Source organism: Pundamilia nyererei, unplaced genomic scaffold (assembly GCF_000239375.1).
Source record: "Pundamilia nyererei isolate P.nyererei 1_Seehausen unplaced genomic scaffold, PunNye1.0 scaffold00038, whole genome shotgun sequence".
Taxonomy (NCBI): Eukaryota; Metazoa; Chordata; class Actinopteri; order Cichliformes; family Cichlidae; genus Pundamilia; species Pundamilia nyererei.
The window spans coordinates 1,378,443-1,397,824 of record NW_005187439.1 but is presented as its reverse complement, the minus strand read 5'-3'; the positions used below and the strand labels follow the sequence as shown (position 1 = coordinate 1,397,824).

Here is a 19,382-nt window from a genome sequence, read left to right as displayed (position 1 = left end):
AAAGTTCCCACCTGGTAACCACATGTATGGATGCAGGATCTGTGTGATCACAGCTTAAAACCATCCAGGATGAGTACAAACACTAGCAAGCATGAGTGAAAGGCTGTTATAGCTAAATTCGATGTGTTTGTGCATTTACAGAAACCAATAAAATAACTTTAAGCCTTCAGTTTTAGTTTTTCATCACATTTACAGCAAGCACACCTGAGAACAGGAGGGCAGCGTGGCTGTGAGTCACAACTTTTTACAGCTGTTCTGAACTTTGTAAGTTGCTCATTGTGCAATAACTGAAAAGACTGACACAAACTGTGAAAACAATAAATTAAAAACAAAAACTACAAGAAGAAAATCATCTGTGAAAACTAGCTGAAGAGAAATCCAAAACAAAAATTACATCTGAACTCGTTTCCATATGAAACACTGTCATTTATTTAGGAGTTACTGCACCTTACATTTTGTATGCAACCTTAATGGGAGTTGAGATGCACTACCTCTTGATATTCCTTGTACTGCATGGCCACCAAGTCCCGGACAACAGCGATGTGTGTGAACATCCACTGGAAAGTCTCCTGTGGACCAGAAATACAAGCCTGTATTTGAAGCGCTCAGACTCAGAGAGTACACGTAAGTAAGAAATGCTCGTGTGTATGTGTGCTTGTTGTTTTCCGTGTACCTGTGCAGACAGGCTGTTCTTATTCAGGCTGTTCTCCTTCTTGTTGCGCCGGACGCCGGTCAGCTTGGAGAGGCCGAAGCCGCTGCTGACTCTGGACAGTTTGGACTGAGTCGCTGGTGCCACTGCTTCCCCACGACTGATGTACTTTTTCTCATGAACTGATTGGCAGAAAAGAGAAAAGTGCATTCAGTTTTTTTTTTACCTTGTGGTTATCTTAACAGTCTGCTGTTTACAGTAAAAGAAAACATGTAAGTCGATGACAGAGGGTGTTAATGCGATTTTATTACTTAAGTTAATCTGTAAAATTCGTGCTTAGTCTCTGTGCTCCAAAGGGAAAATGCACATTCCCTGATAGGAATGATGCAACAAAAATCTCCTTCCTCTGTTTGTTTACTAAAGCTGCCCACAAAAAAAATCTGACTCAAACCGGTAACGGAGAACGTTTGCCTTCAAAGTAAAAGTTGCACCACACTTTCCACAGCTTCACTGCCACACTACAGCGAACATGCAAAATACAGGCAACTGTGGCAAACAAAGTCATTGCACGAGGTTTCTGGTGCAGCACTGTAGACTTCTTAGCCACTTCTTTCACCCACTGACTGCCGGCAACCTCCAACAACCACTCACCAGCTGGTTCCTGAATACACATTTTCCTCTCTCTGTCAGTCTGTGGGGCTGAGGCCTGACCTGCACTGAAGCCAGTGAAAAGCAGAGGTTTCTCTTCTTCTACACAAAACAGATGTTCGACAATAACTGTAGAAAATCTGAAAAGTCTGAACTACTTTGATCTGCTGTGGGTTCACAGTTTTGTGCATGTTTCACAACCACAGCTCTGTGATGCAGAAGTTCAGCTTTCCCAGCAAGAGCACAACTTACTCGGGATGTCTCCAAGATTTAACTAACACAGAAGGTAAAGGGGATTTTGTGAGACAGAACAAGTATTTACAAATTTTAATTTAATCATATCTTCTCTCAAAAATAATGCTCCTTCTACAACAGATATTTCATAAGTGCTTAGCAAAGGAAAAACATCTTAGGGTCTTTTCTACAAATTCAAAGAGAACTTCTAACAACATCTGGTTGCCTGCCAAAGAGCCTGGATCAGCACACGAGTCAAAACTTGGCTGGTGGATGACAGTCATTTACCAATCTGCTTACATAAGCAATAGCTTAGCTAAAAAGACAGCAGATCAGAAAATAACAGGCTCTGTCTGCAGGGCCGTGGGGTTACTTTATTTTGTCAAACAAAAAGAGGCTGACCTAGTTATCTCAAGGTTGCATGAGCAACACTCAGCTACTCAAAGCAGAGAAAAACAAAAAGTGAGCTAAAGTAGGGAGCAGAAAGACTGCGTGCTTATTCCTCTGCATGTGTTTTTCACAGTGTTACTGACCCAGGTGGTTCTGCCAGCTCTTCAGGGCCGGCTCTTCCAAAGCGGGACGGGCTGTGGCGATGTCCACGTGTCCTCTGTCATTGCAGGGCAGAGACACTTTGAAGATGTCCTCCAGCATCTGGCGCTTGCTGTGCATCAGCTCCGTCCACACACGGTTCACCGCCTTCAGCAGGAGCTGCCGCCCTGCAGAGGAAACACGATAATGAGTTTTCCTGTCTGTTTTTGTGCAGAGCAGTTGTAAAATTCCTTTGCAACACATAAAATATTCATTAAGCTCTCCCTCCATCTCTGTCTGTAATTCACCCACATTCACCTCCTCCACAAGCACAGAACAGAACATCTAAACACATGCCGCACCACAACATACAAAAATACAAGTGTTACACCTCAGCGACTTTCTGGGTTATTTTCACAGCTGATATATGAAGACGAGTGTTTCTAAGACAAGAACAAACTCATTGGACTTTAAAATTACGAGTGAGGGGACTGATTGATGGTAAAACAACTGCAGGAGACGTCGCTCTTTCAGACAGGTCTCTAAACCACTCGGGTTATTTTTGCACTCCTCTCATTTTCTCGTATCCTCTTATTTCTATTGTGTATCTTTAACTGTTCATGATCATCTGCTTTGCTTGTCATTTAAATACTCCATATCACTGTTAATCATAGCTGGGCCTAAACGATTTATAACGTGTAAATAAACGGAAGTTATTCTGTTATATAGAGGATGTGTCACGCAAGAAAGTGACAACAGTATCTGGGCAGAGGTCATCAGGGTCAGAGCGGCTCTGCACGCAGTCAAACACACGAATCTGCCTCACCCTCGCTGACGTCGTGGCTGTGCGTGGTGTCAGACTCGTTCTCCGCGGGCATCATGACGTGCCAGGTCGTCATCCTGGCCTCCGCCTCCAAACCGAAGCCGTCCACACTACTGCACACAAACACACACACAGGAGCTGAGTATCATGCTGCCCTGCAGAGAACTGACAGGAGGGTTTGATTATTTGGCTTCTCCACGGCAAACAGGTCTGATCTCTGCAGTCAAACACAGCGCCGTGTTAGAGAGGTTGTGTTCACCACATGGCTGGACATCCAGTCTGTCCACACCTGCTGCTGTGTGAGGAAAGAAATGTTGTTTTTTCCCCCAGAACCAGATACATCCCCTGCTATCACAATCCACCAGCATGTGAGCAAACCTGACAAAGTCCAGGTTTGAGAAAATAAGCATAAGGAGGTGTGACCCGGCGGTAATTAGTTATACAAACATTCCTGCGGGGGAGACTCAGATAATCTCACCGAGTTTAACTACAAGAACGGCAAAATAGTAAACAAAATAAACACATGATGCAAACTTTTCTTCTGTCTTCTGTGCAGAAAAAAAAGGACAATGATTTGTGTTTTTTCTGTTTTCTAACCCTTTACATCATTGTCCTTTGCAAACAGAAGTTGTGACATAACCGTAGAAAACGTGTTTGTTGATTATTTATTCCATGCATACTTCAGCTCTTCTGTTTTATCAGGACATGTGGACAATCCAGAGCTCTTCTGCACTATGAAATCTGTTGAACACCTTTAAGTGTGAGTCTGAAAACATGCTAAACACTCCTATTTACAGTTTATTTAAAACAAAAACCAGCTTTTAAATCAAAGCATCCAAATAAAGTACCATCTGTGCACAGTGGCCACAACCAGCACAGCTTTAAGAGCTACGGCAGCACAAATAAAGCAATCAGCGCAACAAACTGGCAAAGCAACATTTCACTAAAGCGCTTCATTAACATGTCTTAATGCATCTCATCTATGTGTGTGTTTACAACCCAAGAATATTATTACTTTTGACCTTCAGGATTTACCACTGAAGTATATTATTACTCAGCCTAATACATATTGAAAGAATGATACAGGAAAGAAAATTTAGTTCAACGTATGAATAACCAATATCAGAGTGCCTACATACACAGCACCTGCTGGTGTGATAGATGCACTTCTATAGTCTGCTGCTATTAATCAAAGTAAAAAGCCTACAGCAGCCTCCATGTAAAGAACGTACCTCCCGCTGTGCAGGCAGATGAAGCAGTGAGCTAGGCAGGCCACAAAGTCCTGGTCGTGGTTGCCTGGCCCGAGCACCAGGTTGCGGTTGACGGTCAGGACCCGCAGGGCATCCAGCAGGGCCACCTGCTGTGCTACCGTCTTGTGGGGTCGGCAGAGCTGGTAGAGCACAGTCCGGTTCAGACAGTGGTAGATGGTGTCGAGAGAAAGTCCCTGCGAACGCCTCTTAGACTGGAGAATTTGGAGCGAGAGGAAAACAAGCGAGAAGCAGTTACGGCTGTTTAATGCTCTGAAGTGCATGTGAATAAAGCTGCTGAGGAAAAATTTCTGCAGGAGGAGATTTGTGTTTGTAACGGGGCTACACTGAGTTAGGAATGCAGAGGATTGTGAACGTAGCTGTGGTGTTGGAATGCTGCTTAAGGGCCTCAAAGGGCCTTATTTGAAAAATCTGCTATTTATAAACATGTGTTTAGACTTTAAATCAATACTCTGCATGTTCATACTCAAGTGTGCTCTAACAGTACGCTCCAGATTTTGGAGCTTCCCGTTTTGTGTTAAAGCAAAACTGGGAGAAAACCAGTTTTAAGCCCGAAACAGAAAAAGTCTTAAAAACTGAAAATGAATATTATTCACATAGAAAACCTCTTTTCTAGTCTTACAGACAAATACATTTGGGACTGTTGGAATAAACCGGAGCACCTGGTGTTCACTCACACACCTGCAGGAAGTACCACACCGTGCCACCCATCACACATCTTTTCCTTTTAATCAACCACTTTGTTAAGGAGTAACTCCAGCTGGAGTTTCTCCAAAGAAAACTGAGTAGAAAGTGGGTACATTTCAAAATGACTGACGAAATTAATAACAAATATATTCCAGTTCCAAACTGTGCGCCTCAGGATGAAATGGATGGCCATCGAATCCACTGAGGGATATTTCCAGGATTCAGGGACTGCATTATGGCTCGAAAAATGAATTACTGAAAATAATCTGCTTATCTTCTCAGCTGCACAGCAATGTGTACACAAACCACCGCATAAAAAGGGAAGACAAAGTCCATGCACGACTCATTTTACTACGTTGCTAAAAGCATTTCCATGTAAGCATACGCATGGGGTACCACTGTAACCCTTATTTAGAATAACAAAACAAAGAAACTGAATCTAATAAGCAGCAAATATAAGAAACACACCTCAGCAGCCAAATTTCATTTGGTGCCCATCTCCTACCAAAATGAGGCCTGCAGGACCCCATCCATCTGATTTGCTCCAGCATCACTTTGCACTGGTTGCATTAACTGCAAGACGACTAAGGACTGTTTTCTTTCTTATTCCAGTTCAGGCGTCACAGACGCCGTCTCTCTGCCTCCGGCCTCTTCAGGAAAACGTCAGTCTGACAATGCAGGCTGCTCCCAACAATACAGGATTTACATTATGCTGTGTTTGTGAATCTAATGACTATTAAATGTGTGTACAAACCAGACAAAATACTAGTGCCTCCAGCTACACAATGTGAGTACATAAAGGGAGGACGTACGCTGCCTTAGACAGACAGAGACTTTCCGTTTGTATAACATCTGAAAACACTGGATTTATTTGGGTGAATCTACATTTTGGACCATCAGCTGACCAAAAATAGCCTGAGGTCATTTTGCTTGTACCTGTCCAATGAGCTGCACAATGAAGTCCACCACCAGCTTGGAGTCCTTGTTGAACATGCCCTGCCACAGCTTGTCCACCACCCGCTGGGTGAAGTAGAAGACGTTGTTGACCAAAATCTGATAACTGCCCCCGCTGCTGAGGGGCAACGAGGCATCTTCGCCTGGAGAGAGAGTCAGTCACACATCTGTTAGAGGGTTTACAGATTCAGCTATAATTTCTGTATTTTTCATATTATTTAGCTGGAGAGTTTTTATTTCTGACCAGTTTAATTATAGTCTTTTATTGCTTACATTAAAAAAAAAAATCAGTGTTTGTTTTAGATTCTGACGTTTGACTGCAAGACTTAAGAAGTTCAAATCAGCACAAAGACAGAGTACATATGACACAGTAGCATACACATCCCAGTCTCAATAAACAGATACACTGAACCTTCCTTATACCGGGGATGATGGCGAATACGACCAAAATAGGAAAAATAAAAGTGTTTAAGAAGGTTCTCTGGTTTTTATTATTTCAGTTAATATTTTTTTCACCCTTAGTTTTTATTAACTATGAGCTCACTGACACTGCCTGATGGAGGTGCAAGTGAAAACCTGGTTACACCTGCCAGCTACGCAGTTCAAAGTCTGTGTGACTTCTGATTGGTCCCATATGAGAATAGAGGAAGTGCATGCCTGGTGAATACACAGGACATGAGCGGGCGTCGCGCTGGTCTGTATTTCCAGGAGTAAGGAGGTCTCACGCTGCAAGCGTTTCCTCCTCATTACAGTAGAAACTGTTCGAGTGTAAAAACAGCAGCTTTTTTAAAATGATTGAACAAAACTAAGCATCTCACGCCTCTGCAAACAGATATTACCTTTGAGATTTAGCAGAACAGTGTGACAGGAATATGGGCTTTATTGATTATTTTGTGTTCTACTAAGGAAACAAAGAAAGGTAAGTGAGATGATTTTTGCTGTCTCACATTTTTTGAAGTGCACAGATTTTCTTTTCTTCCTCAGATAGATGCAGGACAATACTCTAAGCACAACAGAAACTGCTGAAGGTGCTTGCAGATCTCCGGCCTTCACATTGTGATTTGCTGACTCATGATGTCTCCATCACAGTTTTGTTCAAAGCCAAAGAAAGAGTTAAGCTGTCCTGCAGCATGCTTATGTACAAGAGCAGGATTTAAGCAATAAGAATGGACCTAATGAGCAGGGTGTCCGAACTAACTGTAGACTCCAGGGAAATAGAGAAAGTGCCATCAGTGATAGTGATGATACATTACACCCCTTGCCTCTAGTTTGGAGGTGAGAGAAGAAACCAAAACTTTAGTCTGCTGACCTAGAAGGACATCAGCAGCCAGTAGATGCTCCATGACGCTGTCCAGGATGTTGGACTGAAACTCCTTCTGCTGAGTTCTGGTGGAGCGCTCCGGGGAAGCCTGAAAAAACCAACATAAAGTTAAAAGTAAGCAACAGCCATGTTAGAGTGTTTCCTATCCATGCATCTGGAATGTGGGTTCATGTCTGTGTTCTTACCTCCAGCAGCATATCAATGATGGGTGTCTGCTTGCTGGCTGGGGTCATGCAGAGGTTGTCCATGATCAGAACCCTCATGAAGTCAAAGACATATTTTTTGGCCGGGTGGTTGGTCAGGGACGTCTTGGAGCCCACGTTGCAGTATTCAGACTGGCTGCGGTTCATGCCAGAGTCCCCAGTGAAGGCTTTGAACTCTTCGGTGGGAGAACTCGCTTCATCGTCCAAATCACTGACCTACAAAGAATGTGACCTTTATCAAGATCATCTTTCATGAACAGATCATTGTTTCCTCCAAGTTCTTGCTGCTCTGACTTGTGGAAATCTTAGCCATACATCTTAATTCAAAGGCTAGCACACTGCAGCTGTACACAAACACCTTTTATTGTGAGGAAACAAACTGGAGAGCAAGATAAGAGGGCCCATGGCTCAGAAGGGCAATAAGTTACAGTTTTACTGAGCCTGAAGGGATATTTACTGGGTATCTGTTGTGTGTTGATGGGACTACAAATCAGAACGTGTGATCACAGCAAATTAAACTCTACATTTTTGTGGAGAGGAAGATGAAACGCTACTAGTTAGATATTGGAGCAATTTTAGGTCAAGATTATTTTCACTGCAAGTTCTTCCCTTGTGCAGAATTTAACTTCTATTTCAAGTTGCTTAAGTGAAAAAATAAAGGACAGACTTACCATCTCAGAGTACGGTCTGATGTTGAAGGGAAAGACAGCGGCTGCCAGGGCACAGAGGAACTCTGGGCTGTGCCACATTGGTGCAAGGTCGGACACGTTGTGGTAAAGGTATCTAAAGAACTGCATGAGTGTTACTGGGTACTCCCTGAGCCAGGAACCTTCCTCCTCTGACTGCCAAGGCTGGAAACAGACAAAAGATGCAACGCAATGAAACCTGGAGAAGAATTTCCATTAAAATCTCAGCAGTTTAACAGTTCAAATCTCAGACTGATGCAAAAAATAAATAAAAAGTCTTTTCAGAGCAGTTATTGACACTAAGCCCACGGGCGGTCTAGTGAAGCTTCTCATGCAGGGGATGAGCGCGCTAAAGGTGACGGGAGATTAGAAGAAAAACCTTCACAGAATCCAGACTGATCATAATCACATGTGAGTGCTTTTCAAGCTTGCTGTTAGGAACTGTTAAAACATGCACTTCTATGAAAAGGGCCTTGAATTTAATGAGCAAATAATGGCTTAAAAAGGTTCAACAATTATCCCAAAAGCTTTTTGTAGTCAAGTAGAAATCGCTGTTCAATCTTCCACTGTCTTTACACAAAAAACAAGCTTTGTGAAACTGGCTGCAGATTAATGTTCGTGTTTAGGAAACTACATTGGTAAAACACTTATTTAGAGCATGTGCTACTGTAAAGGAAGCTGGAAATGACCAAAAAAATAAAAAAAATCAAGAAACCAACGCGTCTGAAGGTTTAGAGGTTCTCACCAGGTTAAGCATGCTGCGCAGCATGGCCAGCAGCAGGAAAGCAGCCTCAGTACAAACGCTATGGATGGAGGCCACCACCGTCCCACTGGATGCTGGCACGCCAAAGATGAAGGTCCAGATAGAGTCCAGATCAAACTGAGAGAACAAACACAGACACTGGGTTTGGGTCACACAGATACATGTAAATCTAATTAAACGAGTCCACTTTTGTATTTATTCATTAGCTGGTTTGACAGGTCAAATTCAGGTTTAAAAGTGAACCCATTATGCTCTTCCTCATTCAGCGTGGTAATCCCTGTGTTGCTTCTGCTGTCTTAGCTCTGTAAACTTTCTGTTTGAACAGGAGGTCGGTGGGGCAACAGAGGGCCGGCTGATTCAAAGCACTGGTCCTCTCACTGTTGGCTGGGTCCCACTGGTAAGATATAAAATGCATAACTGCAGAGTGGATGACCTGAGGGAGTACTCCATGGCCAAGAATGAGATAAATAAGGATAATTCTGAACTGTGAATCGTGCAAAGTTCCCTAAAGAGTCGGTCCATCCAGCCTGTGATGGTTATCAGAGTTCAGGTTAAAGGGGCAACCGTCTAAGCAGAGATGCTCAGACTTCCCTCTCCCTGCCCACCTCAAGCTCTTCTGGGGGGACAACGAGGCCTTCCAAAGGCCCAGAGACATAATCTCAATCTAACCCTCCACCACCTTTTTCTGTCTGAGAAACACGGCCTCAGACTTTGAAGTGCTTCTTCAATGAATTCAATGAAGTCCTGAGCAGCAACTCCAAGAATCCTAAATTCACTGACACTGTACTCTGACCTGAAGGTGCAGGGACTCTAAAAAGTCCAAGAATACAAATCTGGAGCTGGAAATGAGCAGCATAGGTCCACTTTAAGCCCTGAGGCTAACAAACGTGTTTAGTTATTATTATTAAAGAAGGTTGGGTATACTAACATGTACCTGCAGGCTGTCTGGGAGCTCGATGACAGGCTGCTGCAGGAAGAGAGCCATGAGCAGGAAGTAGAGTTCAGGTACGTTGGTGTGTTTGGGTAGCAGTGTCTGCAGAACAGGGAATCCTGGGAAATGGCAAGCGTCCCGGTTGATCTCCCGCAATGTGGAGCGCCCGCCGGCACTGCGACCCACGTTGAATCCTAAAAAGAAAGTTGAGAGAGTGAATGTTAAAAATAAAGCACAAAGGTAAAAGGGTGGCACCCTATGACTACTGCACCTACAGGCAGCTCTACATGCAGGTGTAGTGCCCACTTTTGGGTTTAATGAAGCAAAGCTATGAAGGAGATGGCTGCAGTAAAAATCCAGGACTAAACTAACACAATCAATCAAAGCCAAACAGATTTGTTACACTAAAAGAAAAACTCCAAATCTGAATAAAACTAAGGACTTCTACCTGATAGCCTCATTCTGTTAGAGCAAGTCTCTAATGGGGAGTTTCCAGAGCTAAAGCAATGGTTCTCAACCTGGATGTTTGCGGGAGTGTTATGGTGTAATAAATACAAATAAAAGACCGAAGTAGGGCTGGGCCATATTATACCGTTCCCATATCGCAATAGAATATGGGTAAAACGCGCATGCGCAGTGCCTTTGTTTTCATACGCACATGGCCGAAAAAGCATGGCGGCAACGGAGAATGAGAATGGAGAAGGCGGATCGTTGAGTGAAACGGATGAACCAGAATAGGTTTGTGAAAATGGTGCCACTTCAGTGATGTGGAACTGGTTTGGTGTTTGTCCGTCAGATCGTTCAGGTCCCAAAGTCAAACGAACACTGCAGCATCACTGAGAGTAAAAATCTGTCTAAATTCTTTCATCTTTAATAAAACGATCAGCATTGCTGCTTTACCAGGTGTAACTATGAAGTTTAGCATCCAGGCATCCATGAAAACAGAATTTATTACATTTAACGGAGGTAGAAGTTAGCAGGAAGTTAGCGGAAGTTAGCTCGCTAGTTTCCTCAGCATGATATAGCATGTTCTGACTGAGAGATTTCTGAAAAAATTCAAACGTACAGCTCTGCTATCACTTCCAACATAAATGAAGTTATGAAACTAAACAGCAGTGATGTTTGTAGGGTTACTGAAGTTGGGCTAGCTGGTATATAATGATGTGCTACGTGATCGCTAGCGACACAGCTATGTTAGCATAAACAGTGAAGCTGGAGGATGAACGCCAACACTTTTCCACTCGATAAAAGTTAACGTGAAGGTTCCTGATGGTTAGAGACAAATACAGTCGCATGGCAGGATGCTGTAAACGGACCAAACTTCAGTCAGGAGAACAACTGAGATAATCTATCCACAATACAAGGTTAATGATTAATATACTGCAACAACATGGGAATAGAGCAGCTGTGATAGAATACAGCATTAATGAATCAATGGTACAGAAGTGGAGGAAGCAAGAAGAATGAGTTTAATAAAGTTTGATTCATCTGACTGCTTTGTTTTGCTTAATGTGTCTTATAATCCCGTGCACCTTATGGTCTGAAAATACGTATTTGACTTTTTTATTTGGCACACTGCAGTTTAATGTTGCAAAGCACCTCGTTTTAACTTCAGTGGATATTATACATGGTTATGCTCAGGATATGTTTATATAGGTTTAATGCACATAAAACAGCTGCTTGTTTAAGTGAAAATACATGGATGGGGTTTTTTGCACTAGTAAAGTTGTGGAGTTGCATTTTGTCTCGCATCAATTATATCGTCAGTTATATCGTTACCGCAAATTTTCAAATCTATATCGTGATAAATATTTTTGGCCATATCTCCCTGCTCTAGACAGAAGTTTTATGGAAATATTAAAGCAAACATCAACATCTGAAATTATTCCAGGCTGGTAAATCCAGTTTTGAAGAATCAGAATGGTTTTTACGCCTGAGCAATGAGAAAGTTGAAAACCACTGAGTTCAAAAGGAACTATGGCATGATGCAGCAGCAGGGGAGAGCAGGAGGGTGAAAATGAGAGAACCAACCCTTGGCTGTTCGGCGCACAAACTGTGCAGCTCTCTGTTTGCTGAATGAAGGCCAACTCCGACGGAAAGCGTTGCCAGAGTGAGGAGAGGCGTCTGCTGAGCCATGTTACAACATACAGTATTTACCTTGGAAATCACGATTTCTTACTTGTGACTGTTCTGAGAGCGGGTGCTTACAGGTTTGAACGTCTGGAGCTAATACACGCACACATCCCTCAAAGGCGAGTGCCTAATGTTAACCAAATCCAGCCTCTCAGCTCCAATTTTGTGCTGCGATGACAGCGAACCCACGCTGCTGCACTCACCCAGCACTGTGCCGATCTTATTGGTCAGGACGGAGTCGGTGTGGTCCAGCCAGCCTCCTCCGCACAGGCCCTCTTTGAAGCGGTTGAGGATCGACTGATTGGACAGCAGCACCACCAGGATCCACAGAGCTGCCGTCACTGTGGTGGAGTGGAGATGTTCTTCCATGAACATCAGGAGCCAATCAAAGCCCAGCGTTCGCACCAGCTCCTCACACGCCCTGCAGGGAGAAAAAGTTTTGCAGGTTTACTGTTACTTTAATATCAGTTCTTTTCACAACATTTTAAATACTTTGTCAATATTTCTGCTTCTGCTTGCTCATTATTTTGCTAAATTATATCAACCAGTGTCATTCTAATCTCCATCTCTGTCAGCCGCTGGGCATATTGCCATTATTTGAGTCAAGTTGAGCCATATTCCAGTAATAACTGGAGCTAAATAGCTTTTTAATGATAAAAGTCTGTAAAAGATCAAAGAACAAGAATAATGTTGTGTGGCGCTTTTATGATTGATTATTCATAGTTTTCAAAATAAATAGACAGCCTGAGAGTTTGCATTTTAACTTGAAGCTTTCAGGATGAGCAGATATGACAGAAGGAGCAAATAACAACACCCAAGGCTAGAAAAATTAAAAATGCTAGTTGGCTTAGTTTGCAAACTGCAGTTCCTCAACTGCCCACTTGGGGTGCCTCCAAGCTCAGACCATATAAAAGTGTTTTCACTGTTGCAGTCTCTGCAGGCAGGAAGTGATGAATGAGCAGCAGATCTTTGACCATTTATGTACCCAACTTTACACAAATAAGTAAGCATGCTAACAGCCTACTGCACAAACAGATTTAATCTCTGTAGCTAATTTAAATCTTCACAACAACTGCATGGGGTGATTTCATTTATTATTATTTTTAAATAAAACATCTTTTTAAGACTATTAAGGTTTAACGTTATAACGTAAGAATTATGGCAGCTTTGATAGATGGTAAATGCTGACACAGGCGGCTGTATCTGCCTGTTAGGTGTTAACTATGCTAACCAGAATCACTAAACTGGAGTTTGCGACCATGTTTGTGTTGCTGCCTATTTATTAAAATAATGTGGCTTAAAGAGAAGTTAATTCTACCAACAGACGATCCCAGAGCTCTGTGCTTCAGAGTGAAATCAGAGTATGTTAGTTAGGAATTATTATTAGCAGATATGTGTGTCTGTACCCCTGCAGTCTGTGGATGGTCATTAAGCTACAAGCATAACTTTACTTCTCTAGTTCAACGTGGCATGGCTCTAACTGCTATTTTTTTAATCTATACAACGTCTGGAGGAGAGCGGTGTCTTACTGGGCATTAACTGTGCACTTCTCTTTCGTGGTGAAAAGCAGTTTAAGAAGGCTGTCCAGCAGTCGATTTCTCAGCAGAATGAGGTTTGCTGATAGGAGGCCACTAAAGTCATCATCATTTCCTGCAGATGCACCAAATGTTTCATATTTATTAAGGATAGAAAAACAGTCAAGCACTGACCATATACTTTTGGCCACACGTTATTTAGGATAGAGGTGCAAGAAGTCAGATCAACACTAATATCACTCATACCTCCGTCTATCTTCTCCTCATTATTGATTTCCATGACAACAAACTTCTCACACACCGCAAATGTGGGAAGAGTGGAGGAGATGAACTGGCCGAACCTGTGGAGACAGCAAACGGTCTTATGCTGCACTGGCATGGATCATCATCGCCGACGTTCACGTAGCGGCTACACGAGTGCGTTCTTACCGCAGCAGGTCGTACGGGTTGGGGAAGCCTTGCAGCAGCAGACTGAGCACGTTGCTGATGGCGGCGACAGTGGGCTGGGACAGCGTGGTGTCTCTCAGGGTGAGCAGCAGTCGTGGGATGAGCTGAAACTCTCTCAGGAGTTTAGCATTTTTAGCCGCCTCACTATTCGACACAGTCAGCAAAACACGCAGTGAGACGCTTTCACGTTAAAATGAAAATAATTGTGCCAATCAGCAGTTCCAAAAAAATAAAAGTCATTTTATTCTTCATGTGATCTGTTTCTTGTTCAGGGAAACTTCCTTCTGACACTTGCCTGGATTCTGTCAGCAGTTCAATGAAGTGCTCGAACAGAGACAGATGGAGCTCGTAGGGAGCGTGCAGCCAAACCTGAGGAGCAGACGGAGCAGACTCAGACCCTGCCGCACAACTCATTTCTGGCAGCACAAACTTCTGGCACAGAGTAGCTCAGTTCCTTAACACTTCAACATCAAAAAAACACTTTTTTTCTTTTCCTGTTCTAACAAATGCAAAAATATACCTGCAAACTCTCCGTTTTATTAGCCGAGACGGGTTTAAGTGGAACAAGACTTTTATCAATGCTAAATAGGCAAGCTTTCTTTGACAGCTGCACACTAATGTCCTTATTTCAGTTGGCTCACAAGCATTATGGGTCAACGGGTCCTGTAAACACTCACCTCAAAGTCACACAGTAGGTCCTGGAAGGCCGTGGAGTTGGGGATGATAGAGGTTTCGTGGCCGCTGTCAACTGTTCCCACCAGAGAGAAGGTGAGGTGGAGGATGTGGCTGTTTAGCAGCGAGCGCTTCTTCTTTAGGAGCATAGCCAGCAACTAAGGAGGAAGACAAAACAAATACGCATTTACTTGTCTTTGTGTACAGACTTAAACTTGTCTTTCAGTCTGTGAACTCACTGCTGGGTCATATTCACATTAATCACACTGTCACTAACAGTAGTCTGTGCTTAGTCTGACACAGAAACACGTTCAAAAAATATGTAACTGGAGACAAATGAGCATCCATCCATCTTCCGCTTATCTGGTGCCGGGTTGTGGGGGCGGCAGCCTAAGCAGAAAAGCCCAGACCTCCCTCTCCCCAGCCACCTCCTCCAGCTTATCCAGGGGAGCACCAAGGCGTTCCCAGGCCAGTCAAGAGATATAATCTCTCCAGCGTGTCCTGGGTCTGCCCTGGGGCTCCTGCCAGTGGGACATGCCTAAAACACCTCACCCAGCAGGCATCCTTGTCAGATGCCTGAACCACCTTAACTAGCTCCTTTCGATGTGGAGGAGCAGCGGCTCTACTCTGAGCCCCTCCCGGATGGCTGAGCTCCTCACCCTATCTCTAAGCGAGAGGCCAGCCACCCTTCAGAGGAAGCTCATTTCCGCGATCTTGTTCTTTCGGTCACTACCCACAGCTCGTAACCATAGGTGAGGGTAGGGACGTAGATCGACTGTTAAATTGAGAGCTTCGCTGTTGCACAGCTCTCTCTTCGCCACGACGGATCGGTACAGCGTCCGCATCACTGCAGCTGCTGCAGCAATCGTCTGTCGATCTCCCGCTTCCTTCTCCCATCACTCGGACAAATGAGCATTTTGTAAACAAATTTAGAAAAGTAGAAGCGACACCATTAAAGTACAACGGAGAGCATTTATTCACACACCACGTGTGTGAATAAATGCTGTGCAAATCGCAGTATTCGTTTAAATGTGAGAGAAGCGAATGCCTTGCGTCCCAATTTACGAATGTTTGGATGGCAATTTTTAGAAAATGTAACTAAAACTTTTAATTTAAGTTTTAATAACTAACCTGGTAACCTTTGATGCGCTCCATCTCCTTACTGGCCAGCGGGTTGCTTTTTACAACACACACTAAAGCCTTGACAGCCGCATACAGTCCCTCCACATCTGACGCCATGGCAACCAGACCCAAAATGGCCGCTGCCCCTCCCACATACTGCAGGTTGGTGGCCACAGGTTTGGGCACGAATGCACGAACACCTGACGGAGGGAGAAAGAGAACAAGTGAGTTTTCATCCACTAGAGAACAGCGTGTGGTAAACTGAGTCGCGCAGATTTGGTTTACCTAAATATCCAATCACAGCAGCGCCGATGGTGCGTGCGGGACCATTAAGGTGACCGGCGGCATTGTGAATCAGTTTTACTGGAGTGGCATTTTCATGAGAGGACACGGCGAGCTGAAGAAGATGGAAAAGAAATGACAGAAATTAAAAACACACACACACCAACTTGACGGTTACTTTTAAACTCTCTACTTCGTCAGAGCCGCTTTCACACAACTTTGCACCATTTCCTCATTTGTTAGTCAAACGTTTGTTGCTGTGGATGTTTGTCTAAGAATGTTTTACTGTTAGACGCTGTAGTCTTGCACCAAGATCTGATCAAAAGCTTTGATTTACTGAGCTGACATGAAATATTGGATTCTTTCAGTTAATTCGGGGAAGGTAAAAACAGCATTATGCAACATTGGCATTTAGAATAATTGTGTATTTATGGAGTTTTATTTCTCTCAACATGACACCCATGTTTAGCCAAGTGAGAGGGTGTGAAAGACCCAAACACTATGCTTAGTTTGCTAAGAGGGAAGTGATAATGCTGCATGAGAGGACAACTTATTTTTGTTCCCCTCTGCACAGTGAGTGAGTGTCTTCCTACTCTGTGACAGGTCTGTGCTGCAGAATTGCTGCCTCTGTAATTCTCTGCACTTCACTTCCTGTGAGTCGCTGCGGGAGACGGAGCAGGAGAGACGGGCAGGCTGGGAAATGACTTGACAAGTGTGGAGAAAGAGATAACACAGAGCTCATCTGGAGCTCCAACACACACTCGTGGTGGGACTGTGTGTGCTACTTCCTTTAAATGCATCATTTAAATGCAATGGACTTGAGTTTTCTGTTGAAAAATGAAATTGACCTTTGCAAACCATTAAGTGTGTGAATGCACATCCATAGCCATTTCCAGATATGCACAGCAGCCCTATACTTTCCTAGAAGTTTCCTAGACAGGGTGCATGTGTCCAATGTAATGGAGTACTTCATGTAACACGAAGTCATGCAAAGCAGGTGATTCCCTGCTGCGAAAAGGACGTCTGTGGAAAATGCCCCAATCTAACAATCCTGAAATAGTCTCAAATCCATGTGTGAAAACAGCTTATATGTGTGTTTACACTTTGGACCTCAATTTGGAGTTTTTCTGCTTGTATTTAATTATTTATTAACTTCTAAGTCTTTCCTCTCTGCAAACTTTACACTTGTGCTAAGGGTAAACACGTCACCACATGGCACAGTAGCAGAGGGAGAGACAGGTTTCTTTTTTCAGTCGGTTACGTCAGCCAGGATGATCTCAGCCAGTGTGCTGCACACTTCAACAGAAAACTGAATTTAGAGTTACGGTTTAAAGGTTACTGTAACGGAAATAATAGATTCTTCAATGAAACTTTGACAGAATATCTGACAGTAAGATTTCCATTTAGCAGACAAACCTGCGGTGACAACAACATTAAAGCAGTGACTTTTAATTCCTTGCGAAGTCGTGCGTCTGACCTGTTTGGCGATGGCTTTGCTGTCCAGTTTGTTGTAGCTTTTCCTGATTTTGGCCACAGTGAGAGTCAACACAGAGAGCGCATACAGACTGAAAGACACCTTCTCCTCTGGCACCAGCACCACCGGAGAGGCCGGCGCTACCTCCGCCTTGGAGTCCTTACCTGCAGGAAGGGAAAATGGAGAAGGTAAAAAGTGAGTAAAAATTTTTAAAAAAAAGAGGAGCCATGTATGGATGAACGCTGGGAGAAAAGAAGTGATGCAAGGTGGTTAAATGACAGAACAAAACTAAAGAAAAGCATTAAAGTAGAGCAAGGATTTGGAGCCTGGTTAAAAGCAGGTCTGCAGACTGTAAGTCGAGGTCTGGTGGTCGACTCACAGGGGAGGTAGACGGCCTGAAAGCTGCCCACGTAGTTGGGTCCAAGCTCATAAATGGCAGCGACGCTGGCGGCAGGTAGGAACTCCTCCAGGAAGTGGGTAGGCCCAAGACGCCACACCAGGCTGGAGAGCTGGCGCTGGGCAGGGGGTGTCCCTATGTACCCATAAACAGTACTGACGACAGGAGGGTTGGTGGAGCTGGAGCCGCCTGGAGCGCTGTGGATGTAGTGAAGCTGGAGAAGAGGAAAGGTCAAGGTAATGACTCAAAAGAGGGATTTCTATAAGATATGCAGAAATACGACTGAGCTGACACATTCATGTTCTCAGACAGTTTTTTGTGCTATGAAATGCAGACGTAGCCCGCCACAAGCTTCAGAGACTACAAAGAGAAATGACTTACATTTGACTTGTTTATTGGCTCAGATCACAACAGAGCTTCAGAGCATGTGAGACACACAAACTCATTTCAATTATATGCACAGTTGAAGTTTGAACCCACTTAATTGGGAACCGGTCCCGTATGCTGTCCCCTCTGACAGGATTAAATAATCATCAAGTCTATATTTCAGGGAACAGAACTTAAAAACATCATAGATCAAAGGCTCTGATGATTTTATCAGTTAATATTCTCTGCTGGGTCAGTGCACAGACACACATGATTTACTCCTGCGTTTGTCAGTGTGAGTCAGAGACTGATGAGTTGATAGTTTGCTCTGATAACTCCTTTTGTGTCCTTTTCTTTGGGGAAGCAGGCTAATTAAATATGCATGCGTTACCTATTTACGTCAGTGATTAATTAAATGGATGGACGGAGCTGATAAATAATCGAGTTGACCTATCAGCTCCTGGATTTTAACAGCTCAGATGTGCGTTTATGTTCTAAACACGTCACAGGCACAGTGAAAACAAGCAGATTGAAATCGTTGAGATTATTTAGCTTACTGCTAACAGTTCTAAACTAAGCAGAGGAGGAGGTATCTGGGGGTCTCGTTCACGAGGGGAGGGGACAGTTGAACGGGAGACTGGCAGATTGATTGCTGCAGCGTCTGCAGTGATGCGGATGCTGCACCGGTTCGCTGTGGTGAAGAGACAGTTGAGCGTAAAAGTGAAGCTGTCGATTTACATCCCTACTCTCATCTGTGGTCATGAGCTCTGGGTAACGACTGGAAGAATTAGACAGCGGATACAAGTGGCGGAAATCAGAAGTCTCTGAAGGGTGGCTGGACTCAGCCTTAAAGACAGGGTGGGAAGTTCAGTGATTTGTGAGGGACCCAGAGTAGACCTGATACTCATCAACATCAAAAGAAGCCAGTTGGGGCAGTTCAGGCATCTGGTTAGAAAGACTCCCAGGCACCTCCTGGGCGAGGTATTGATTACTGGGCATGTCCTACATGGAGGAGGACCTGGGGCATACACAGGACAGCCTGGGGCTTGCTACACTGTGGAAGGTCTGGGCTTCTCCGATAGGCTGCCGCCCTGTGACCTGGCCGTGGATAAACAGCAGGATGGATGGAAAAACGGTGCATCTTAACTTGGTTTTCAGACTTCGACCTATCAGACCTACTCAGAATTTTAACTTATGGCACCAGAGCAGATGGAGAATCTGTCTCTGCCTCCGGCCGCCCAGCACTCAAGACTAAAGTG

At 43.9% G+C, this 19,382-nt stretch overlaps 1 protein-coding gene across 6 annotated transcripts in view; it reads right to left on the bottom strand.

Moving 5' to 3' along the window:
- wdfy3 (WD repeat and FYVE domain containing 3) overlaps positions 1-19,382 on the bottom strand; it is a 117,825-nt gene that overhangs the window by 20,027 nt on the left and 78,416 nt on the right. For 5 of the 6 annotated variants that reach the window (XM_013910218.1, XM_013910219.1, XM_013910215.1 and 2 more), the window contains 21 exons: positions 17,740-17,971; positions 17,364-17,524; positions 15,890-16,001; positions 15,614-15,804; positions 14,488-14,640; positions 14,106-14,179; positions 13,793-13,954; positions 13,610-13,704; positions 13,358-13,478; positions 12,032-12,249; positions 9,693-9,889; positions 8,747-8,881; positions 7,987-8,166; positions 7,298-7,531; positions 7,101-7,200; positions 5,774-5,934; positions 4,115-4,344; positions 2,886-2,995; positions 2,065-2,247; positions 674-831; positions 492-569 (listed from right to left, as the gene is read on the bottom strand). In XM_013910218.1, coding sequence (XP_013765672.1) covers positions 492-569; positions 674-831; positions 2,065-2,247; positions 2,886-2,995; positions 4,115-4,344; positions 5,774-5,934; positions 7,101-7,200; positions 7,298-7,531; positions 7,987-8,166; positions 8,747-8,881; positions 9,693-9,889; positions 12,032-12,249; positions 13,358-13,478; positions 13,610-13,704; positions 13,793-13,954; positions 14,106-14,179; positions 14,488-14,640; positions 15,614-15,804; positions 15,890-16,001; positions 17,364-17,524; positions 17,740-17,971 — 3,285 coding nt within the window. The remainder of the gene's footprint in view (positions 1-491; positions 570-673; positions 832-2,064; positions 2,248-2,885; positions 2,996-4,114; positions 4,345-5,773; positions 5,935-7,100; positions 7,201-7,297; positions 7,532-7,986; positions 8,167-8,746; positions 8,882-9,692; positions 9,890-12,031; positions 12,250-13,357; positions 13,479-13,609; positions 13,705-13,792; positions 13,955-14,105; positions 14,180-14,487; positions 14,641-15,613; positions 15,805-15,889; positions 16,002-17,363; positions 17,525-17,739; positions 17,972-19,382) is intronic. The other variant, XM_013910217.1, reaches the window with a different exon arrangement.